General features: G+C 34.3%; 1 protein-coding gene across 4 annotated transcripts in view; it reads left to right on the forward strand.

Moving 5' to 3' along the window:
* ZDHHC21 (zinc finger, DHHC-type containing 21) overlaps window positions 1-10,306 on the forward strand; it is a 46,310-nt gene that overhangs the window by 31,181 nt on the left and 4,823 nt on the right. For all 4 annotated transcript variants that reach the window (XM_014542376.1, XM_005869603.2, XM_005869604.2 and 1 more), the window contains exons 7-8: window positions 2,834-2,950; window positions 9,875-9,918. In XM_014542376.1, coding sequence (XP_014397862.1) covers window positions 2,834-2,950; window positions 9,875-9,918 — 161 coding nt within the window. The remainder of the gene's footprint in view (window positions 1-2,833; window positions 2,951-9,874; window positions 9,919-10,306) is intronic.

Here is a 10,306-nt window from a genome sequence, read left to right on the forward strand (position 1 = left end):
CTGTTCTCTGGAGAACTGTGCTAACAGACTCACACTGTGGCCATGTATGTGTAAATGTGGAACACGAAACAGCAATTTCAAATTAAATTAAAGTATCTTTTATAAGTACTCTCCAATATAAATGTATAACCAAATGAATAAATGATAGTATAAGCAGAAATTTTAGTCTCATCTTCATCCCTACACTTATAAATTCTGGTTGGCAAAAAGTTTTTAACTCTTTTTCACTGGGAGAAGAGGGGATGCATTTTATTTGGGCATACATTGTGTTTTTATTACAGTAAGCTCTATTGTAACACAGTTTTTGTATTCCTAAAATCCACTCCACTGTGTAAGTCATGCAGTGAAAAGCACAGGGCTTATGGGAAATTGGAGGCACAACACTCAAAAACGTTGTCAGTGACACTTAAAAGCGTAGGAACCTAATAGGAACAGCAGCATAGTTTTATACATGTTAAATACTTAAGAAATACATAAATACTATCATGAACATGGCACTTTACCTTAAAAGATACCCGAAGTTTTCTTGGAGAAGTGGGCATTGGAAAGGTTGCAGTGTGTGAGTTGTTGTGAAGTGACGGGAAGAGGGTCACCTGAAATTGGAGGGTAAGTTGTAATAACGTGTAGATGAGTGTGGCTCATGATACACTGAGGTAGCTGGTAAGTGACTGGAGGTATGTGTGTGTTTTGTGTATTCCTATATGGCTTGGTTAAGCTGGCTGCAGTTTTTTGCGTTCATCTAGGGCAGTGATAGCGAACCTTTTGAGCTCGGCGGGTCAGCATTTTGAAAAACCCTAACTTAACTCTGGTGCCGTGTCACATATAGAAATTTTTTGATATTTGCAACCATAGTAAAACAAAGATTTATATTTTTGATATTTATTTTAAATATTTAAATGCCATTTAACAAAGAAAAATCAACCAAAAAAATGAGTTCGAGTGTCACCTCTGACACGCGTGTCATAGGTTCGCCATCACTGATCTAGGGTTTCTACAGGTAAAATCATGCATAAGCAAAGACAAAATGCTTGCTGTGCTCAAATTATTGCTTAATCATGTTGGAACATATTTGTGTTTCCAAATAGCAGAACTTGTTAGATATCATTTTAAAGAAATCATTTGTTGCCCCATCTTGTTCTTTTTACATGTTTGTAAGGATTCTGCATAGGCTCTTTTTACTGAGCCTTTAAAATGACTGCCTAACATAATGCTACATACCACGTTAAGTGTCTTGGTGTATTTTGAGTTTTTCCAGGATAATGAATTGGGTAATTTGGGAGTGGAATCAGAGTTCTGCTGGAGTGTGGTGGGTGATCACTGTGATACACAGGAAAACATCAGTTCTTTGGTTTCAAGCAAGTGCGTTATGTTCAATGGCCTCCTGGCTTTCATTATTGCTACCAGAATACCTTTAAACCATAACCTGAACCAATATTATAAAGTGTGTGGTTGGTTATGTTTGGGGGATCCTTCCCATTCATTTCTTGCTTTTATCTACTGTAGCCATTTTATATCAAAGTTTAGCAATAACAGGTTTCTGGGAGAAGTCTTGTTCTTTCATTCTCTCTCACTCCTCTGGCATATTTGGTTGGTAACAGTGAGGGCACGTGAAATGCTACCCCTCGTTTTCCTACCAGTTTTTTTTTTTTTTTGTAACTTTTAAGACCCTTACGTTGATGCCCTGAACCAGAAAATCAACTTTCTTTCACAGCATTTCCATTTCCCTTCCTGTCTAGGCATTTCTCTATGTTTCTGTAGTCCTCTGTGCATGCATCCCTCTTATAGTATACTAGAGGCCCGATGCACGAAATTCGTGCAAGAGTAGGCCTTCCTTCCCCCGGCTGCCAGCACTGGCTTCCCTCTGGCACCCTGGACCTGGGCTTCCCTCTGGCCGCCAGCAGGCACCTGGGATCCAGGCTTCCCTCGCAGCCCCGACTTCGTCCGGAAGGTCCTCTGGAAGGACGTCCAGTCTAACTAGCACATTATGCTTTTATTATTATAGATCATATTGTGTTTTGCAAAGTTGGACTGTCTCTCTGAATAAACTGCATATTTCTTGAGGGCACGGACTATATTTTTATCATTTTTTCTATATAGCAGAGTGTTTGCAATGCTGGTTAGGTGAGTAGATAATTGAATGAGTGAAGTGAGGCTGAAGAGAACTATCCATATGATCCTATAATTTGCTTCCCCCCCATTTTGACTAAGTTACATAATCTCAGTTACTTGGTCACTTGATCTTAAGGGTTTTTGCAGTGCAATAGTAAAATTTACTTTTGTGGAACCAGTGATTCTATACCATCTGTTTTGTATTTTGGAAGTTTTTTGCTATAAATAATAAACAAGCATGGCTGATTAGCAACCTTTGGGTTGAGGCTTTTTGGCACAATAGAATAGTAAAATCCTATTTTTAATTTTGCTGCTTTGAAATTTAAAAATACATATTGATTAAATGAAATCATCTCCAAAGGGAAGAGTATTTCTTTTAAGATAATAAGGAGAGCCCTGGCCAGGTGGCTTAGTTGGTTGAAGCATCATCCTGTAAACCAAAATGTTGTGGGTTCAATTCCCTGTTGGGGCACGTGCCGGGTTGTTGGTTTAATCCCTGTCAGGTTGCATATGGGAGACAACTGATCCATATTTCTCTCACATTAAGGTTTTTCTCTCTACCTGCCTGTCTATAAAATCAATAAAAACATAGCCTCGAGTGAGGATAAGTAAATAAATACATAGATAATAAGGGGGGAAATGTTACGGCTCAATTCTTGATTATTATTGCAACTACATAAGTAACTTTTGAATTGTTTTTAAGACTTTCTTTTTCTTCTTATAGGACCTCTTTATTGTTAGACATGAATTGGCCATAATGAGACTAGCTGCCTTTATGGGCATTACTATGTTAGTTGGAATAACTGGACTCTTTTATACTCAACTAATTGGCATCATCACAGTAAGTATATTTTTAATGTAAAATACTGTATTTATGAATATATTCCCTAAGTATGAACTTAATTCTAAAATGTTACAGAGAGTTTAGAAATTAGAGGAGAAAATTACCCAGAGTCATTTATCCCCATTTTCAGAAGCCTGTGTAATTGTAAAGTAGTTATAATAGTGTACAGAGTATACATACAATTTTTCATCCTGCCTTTAAAATTTAGCATAAAATATTTTTATATAGCTGTAGACTCCATAAGTAATCTCTCCCCTGTTGATCAGGGTCAGTGAGCAATTATTGTTTTCTATATTACAAAGAACACTACTTTGTGGAAATGGAGTTACTGATAGAAACATTTTATTAGTAATTAAATCTTATTTTTGCATGTACATATTAGCTAAGTGGGATTTAGCACAACAGAAAAGATCAAAAAGTGTGAGAAATATTGATAAGTACTTAAAAGTTTGACAATACATGGCATTGCAGAAGATGTAGGGTAAACACTTTCTCATATATTGGTTGGGGTATAAATTGGTATATCCTTTTTGAAGAACAAATTATCAGTGTCTGAAAATTTAAAATGCACAGTCCTTTCTCTACACATCCTGTAGAGACTATTTAATTATATGTAAATAAACATGTAATTTAAAAAAGATCTTCATTATTATACTATATATAATGTATGTATTATATATGAAAACTTAAGTGATTATCAGAATGTATTCAATGAAAGAAATGTATAGTAAGAAAAAAACACATCAGAATTTACTATAAAGCAATAGTATTCAAGAAAGTATGGTACCGGCATAAGGATAGACATATTGATAAATGAAATGGAATCGAGGATCCAAAGTATACACATATCCTTATGGACAATTATTTGCAATAAGGGTGCCAAGACTGTTTAATGGGGGAAGGTAAAGTCTTTTCAAAGAAATGCTGCTGGGACAACTAGCTATCCACATGCAAAGGAGTAAAATTAGGCCCTTACCTCATGCCATGGACAGACTAGTATATGAACTCAAAATGGACCATATACCTAAATGTAAGATCTGAAATTATAAAAATTATAAAACTCATAGAAGAAAACATAGGAGCAAGTCTTGGGTTAGGCAGTACTATCTTAAATATGACACCAAAAGGGCAAATGACCAAAGAAAAAAATTGATAAATTGGACTTACTCAAAACTTTTGTGATTCAAGGGACACTATTAAGAAAGTGGGGGTGTGTGTGAGAAAACAGCTCACAGAATGGGGGAAATATTTGCAAATCATGTATCTGCTAAGAGACTTGTATATAGAGTATATAAAGAACTCTTATAACTCAATCATAAAAAGACATTCTAATTAAAACATGGGATAAGGATCTACATGGGAATTTCTTCAAAGAATATATACAAATGGACAATAAATACATATAAAGATGCTCAACATCATTAGTCATAAAGGAAATGAAAGTCAAAACCATAATGAGGTTTTGACTATAATAAAAAATACACTAACAAACGTTGATGATTCATTATAAAGTACTTATAGTGTAGTAATTCAGTCATAAAGTAATTCACAATTACAGTAATCCCTCGATTTTGCAGACTTCGATTTAATGGACTTTAGATTTAACGGACTCAATTTCCAGTCTGTAGTTCATATGTGAAAACACCCTATTAATTTTAAAATGCTTTTAACCAAGATTTGCTTATAATTAAATTAACGGGTTTTCTTGTTTGTTTGTTATTCGTTTACTAGTATTTTTAAAAAATTTTAGCGAATAAGATAAAATAATTAGAAATTACTTAAATTTAAAAATAGTGGATTTCTAATCAATTTCCAAGGTTAAAAGTCAACACAACCAGATGTTTCTGTGGACTAGACTGATCTTAAGCCCAATTTTAAAGGATTACCTTTGATTATTTTTAGATTTAATTTTAAACAGGATTTAAATATATGTGCTTGTATATTTTTACTAAAATTAATATTGAAGTTAAAGTGTTTTCAAAGCAATCAACTTTAAAGCGTTCTTTATTTAGGGAACAGATTATTCTAATTTTTCCTTACTTAGACTGTTTAGTCTTTTTTTTTTCTGTTTCTGAATGAAATGGGTAGTGATGGTAGTTATTAGTGTAATTGATGTCAGAATTTCTTATTGAGCAGTAGTTCACACACAGCCAAGAATAGTGTCCATCTGACAACCACCAATACTAATGGTGCTGGGTGATTGTGTCAGTCATGTTTCCAGTCACTGGGCTTGGAGAGAGTTAATCAAGAAGTGCAGTAACAGCTGGCCCAGCGCTTCTGGCGAGGTTCTGACAGTGAGCTATTGTACGTGTGACAGTGCTCTGACAGTTTCTCTGAATGTTGTATACAGGCATTTTTGTTTTCTGGGCACTGTGGAGTTTATGTAATAGATTAAGCTTTTGGTGGGGTCTTTGGGGCTTAGTGTTTTTCTCAGTTGTGGTGAGGTTTGGGGTAGGGTGGGGAAGATGTATTTACTTGCAGTTTTGTAAAAGGCTTTAAATTCTCAAAGAAAAAATTGAGTTTTTGCTTTTGTCTCACAGGTACTATTGTTGGACTCTGCTTGAATTGCTAAAGGTAGCTTAAAGCAAAGCTTTTCCAGTTAAAAGGGGAAAATGTCTTTCCCCTACCCCACTCCAGTACTGGTTCATGGTTACCTAAATAAATACAGAAAGAATTACAATGCAGGGGTAACTTAATTTTAACTTGGTTATATTGTGCAATGAAAAGTATCTTATGTTCACAATGTTGAATTAGTTTAAATGAGATTATCTATTAAATAACATTCTCATTAGCAGACAGTTAGTGGGCTTACCTGCCTTTTAATATATACCCAGAAATGTAGTTCTGAGATTATTAATCCTTATAGTTAAATTTTGCTAAGTATCCCACTGAGTCATTGTGGTGAATTAGCAGCATTCAGTACAATCTCTGTACAAATTATGTTTGGTTTACTCAACTCCAAACCAGCATTGCAAATATGGAAAACAATTTAAATCTATTTGTGTAATAGTGTAGGGGAATAGTGCATTTTAATTTTCTTAAAGCATTACTAATTTCTTCAGTGATTAAATAGACGTGTTTTTATTTGGTTAGGAGGCTAAACACTTACGAGTTTTCCTTTTACTTGCAATTGTCCACACATCGGATCTTAATCTGACTTTAAAACATTATAGGATTGGAGAAAACAGAGACTTATTTATAGTAACTTGTAGATCTTCTCTCTCTCATATTCCATCATTAGGTTAGTTACTCTCCATGTCCCAGCCAAAGGAGCACATTTGCTCATCTTATTTCTATTGATAACGAAAAATCCTACTGAAAGTAGAATTTTGTATTAAAAATGTAAGAGTAGTAAACCTTATGTGTGGATCACAAACATAATTTTTCAGCTGTTTCCAGTGCTTAGTGTAAGGCTTATTTATACAATATATTAGTGTGTGTAATCATCCTCTCTGGAATCCTCTGTGTTTCTGTATAATTATTTCTTGTAAACTTGACTGATTTCACTAGCCTGTAAGCTCCTGATGCTAAGGACTGTGTCATAATAGTTACTTAGTAAATTTTTGATAGATGGATTAATGAGTAAATGAATCTTGGCTTATGTACTTAGTACTTGGTTTTCAACTAGGTTGCGGACGTTGGATTTTATTAGCATAGTCACCCACAATCCTGGTCATTTTAACTTTTATAATAAAAACCACGCTTTTATTTAAATAATTTTTAAAAGTTGCATCCTGATATAATTGAGATATTGTATTTCCAAGCCTTTTTAGAAAGTGTTTAGTAGGCAATATGAAATAAGAATGAGGACCACCATTTATTGAGGAGTTATTAAGGGCTCTAATGTATATTAACTCCTTTAGTCACTGTAAAAGACCTATGAGGTAAATATTATTATTCAAAAATTGAGATACAGACTTTTAGTAACTTCCTTAAGGTTTTATATAGCCCGAAAAGAAGTATGGGAATTATTTTGGAAAGAGATTTTCAGTGACTATATACATGTAAGATCTCCTGTCCTCTCACTTTAGTTCTGTGATAGATTAAATCCTTATGTGAATTTCAGATTTCTAATAAACTATATAGCTGGCCCTCTGTTGGAGATGGATGCTTAAAGAACCATTTATTTCAAATGAGGAATAGCATGAGTTCTGGCTTCAGAGGAGGGGAAAGAGCTGATAGTATCAGGAAATGCTTTCTCTTTGCACTGCTGATATAAATTAAAATTAAGGAATCATGCTATTTCTGTCCATGTTCAGTTTGTTTAGTGCTGCAAACTCACTTGGAACAATTCACACTAGTAGATGCTATGGAAGATGCAAAGTTAAATGAGCTTTTTGCTATCCGTATGTGGATCAGAGGTGCTAGAAGGCCAAGCAAAGGTTTACCTTAGAATTAGTAGAAGTTAGTAATAAGTAAAACAGGTATACAATCTCTAGTTCTGAAAAACTTTTTTGAATAGTTCATTAGTTCAATTTAAATCCACAGAATCAGGTATGTACAACAGCATTAGAAGCATAATAACAGCAAAGAGTGCAGGCGATGACTGGGGTAAGATTGAATTGTCTTCAGGGAGGCTTTCAGATAGAATGTTTTTACTTATTTCCAGTCTTCAGTTTGGCAGGTCTAGAAACTCCATTTTGAACATGTTCGTAAGCTTTGCACAGTGGCAGTAGCATAGCTAATGAGGTTTATCCGAGGTGCAATTATTACTAATCGAAAATGTTTCCAGAGTTAATGAGGCCGAGAAGCAGTGATTCTTGCTTCCAGACTTAAAAGTGATAGTTATAGATATAAAGGAGATTGTCAGGTGTGTCAAAGGACTCTTTACACTCTTCTTCCCTGTGACAACATATATGGCAAAGTGTTGGTGAGAATGAACTCAAAGCAGGATAAGTTAGTTGGATGGATTGTATCATCAAAGTATCTATTTCAAGAGGACTAAATTCTCAGGTCTGTCAACCAGGAAACTTCTGGTGATAAATTCTTCCTCTTTGCCCCTCTCCCTCCCAACTTTTCTAGTAGGCAATGAATACCTCCCTCTTATTTTCTGCTAGGAACCCCCCCTCCCCACACACACACTTTAGATATAATCTTATTAGTTAGGACACCTTTTGAGCTCACAACCTGGGCATGTGCCCTGACTGGGAATCCAACCGTGACCTCCTGGTTCATAGGTCGACACTTAACCTCTGAGCCATGTAGGCCAGGCAAAGTTGATGCTTTTATAGCCACAAATAAGTTCCTCAAAGTTGTAATCAGGTTGTAAATTTCTACATAGTAAATATTTCCTGTAATATTAGGCTGACCTTGTAATTGCTTTTTTATTCTGAAATAGTTTCAATTTTTTAAGTATTATCCACAACTGCAATTTTAGTCCATTTATATGTACCTTAACTAATAGCACTTGACTTCTGTCTTATCTTTTTGTATTTGTGCACAACTATCTCAATTGTTTTAGAACAACCTGTCACCCCTCAGTTCTAAGACACCATTAAAATTACTTGTCACTTTCTATACAGATGTGAAAACAGTGGCTCAGTTTTCCTTAAAGTCCCTAATCAATGCTGTCATGTATTTGCAGACTGTGTTTTCACAAAGTAAAACATTATTTTGAGGAAATTATGCAACAGAACCATGAAAGGTTCATTATAGGTAGAATTGTCATTGGATATCATGAATTTCAAAGCATAATAGGAAAACCAATTAATAGAGACTACTAGTATGTAGCTAATCTGCAGTCTTGTCCCAAATTCCTAGGTAATCTGGAAATAAAATTCCGTTATTGGTTACTTAGACATCTTAAAAAAGATTATTTTTTTCTGTATTTAGGCTAACTGTAGTCATTCTACTGTTCATGTGTAAGAAATTAATATTATAGCAATTTATGTAACTTCTATAAAGAGTCTTTTAAATTGAAGGTGCTTTTTATTAGTTTCATTGGAGGAAAGTTTTGCAACCAAAAAAGTTCTTGGGATTGCAGTTGCAACCATAACTATTTGCCTGAATAGTACTGCTTAATAGCAGTACAGTCCACCTACCGTATGTGAGCAAGCTAGTAGAGGAGAAGAGGAGAATAACTTCTGGAACTTTCTGGTATATTTAAAAGAAGTTATTTTCTTTTATACTACCTTAAAATATATTTAAAATGTAAATATCTAAACTAAGATTTTGTACTTTATTTTGATTATTATTTAGATAATCAGTTTCTCAATCTAATGATAGATTTTCTGTTAACATGAGTTGAACCAGCATATATAGAAACTACCTTTTGTTTGTTGACTTGTTTTTCTTATATATTCTTTAGAGCCTTATATAAAACATATAATAAGAAATTGTATTATTATGAAGAGGCTGATTTTTCTGTTGAAAAAGGAAATTGTTTTTTCACCAAAGGACTCTGATGAGCTCACTTCACCTTCAGAGCACTGGGTGTTGTGGTGTGGCAGGTGCAGGGGCCTTGTTGAATCTGTGTCTTCTCAGAAGTCCAAGCCCAGCAGCACTCTTTGGCTCTCTGTGCATTAGTGCCTTTGTCATTTTGGGTATTTATTTTTTTAATGCATATTCACTGGCAGTTGAATTAAAAGTAGATACTGGACTTTTAAAAGAATTATGAAGGAAGCAAGTATAATAAAAATATTACATAATGAAGCGAGACTCCTACAGTTTTTGTGAGGTTTTGTAATTGAATAATATTTGGGGAGTGGGAGTACAATGTAATTTTTATTCTGTTTTTTTCCCCCAAGGAATTTCCAAGACATTTCAAGAAATGTCTGTAGATAATTTAGAAATCGTATTACTCATATATAAACTGTTTAAATCTTCAGAATATTCTCTGGATATGATTTTAAAACATTAAAAATTAATATAGAATAAAGCCTTAATAACTTTGTTCTGAGTATTTTTCTTAATTTTTAATAGGATACAACATCTATTGAAAAGATGTCAAACTGTTGTGAAGAAATGTAAGTATAAAAGTGAAGTCTATAGAGTTCTTATTAAAAATGGAAACAACTGGCCACATTTGAAAAAATGTATGCATGTGGTGGAAAGATAATAGAATGATAGTTTTTTCTTGGAGCCTTGTCTAAGGCCTGAGCTAGGCAGGCATAACCCAGTCTTACATCTGGGGTCTTATAGCTATGCTAGTTTTCATACAAAATAAGTACTATCATTCTTGTTACTTGTCTCACTAAAGTAAGTTAAATTATTTGTCCTGAAAGTACATCAAAAGAGATTGCTACTGTGTTGTTGACACACATACTGTTAATCCTGAGATTCTCCTCCGCTTCAAAAGTTGCCGTAGGTTGATTGACGACACAGATACAATATCTGCTCTCCAGAGTTAAAACT

Source organism: Myotis brandtii, unplaced genomic scaffold, assembly GCF_000412655.1.
Source record: "Myotis brandtii unplaced genomic scaffold, ASM41265v1 scaffold30, whole genome shotgun sequence".
NCBI classification, from domain to species: Eukaryota; Metazoa; Chordata; class Mammalia; order Chiroptera; family Vespertilionidae; genus Myotis; species Myotis brandtii.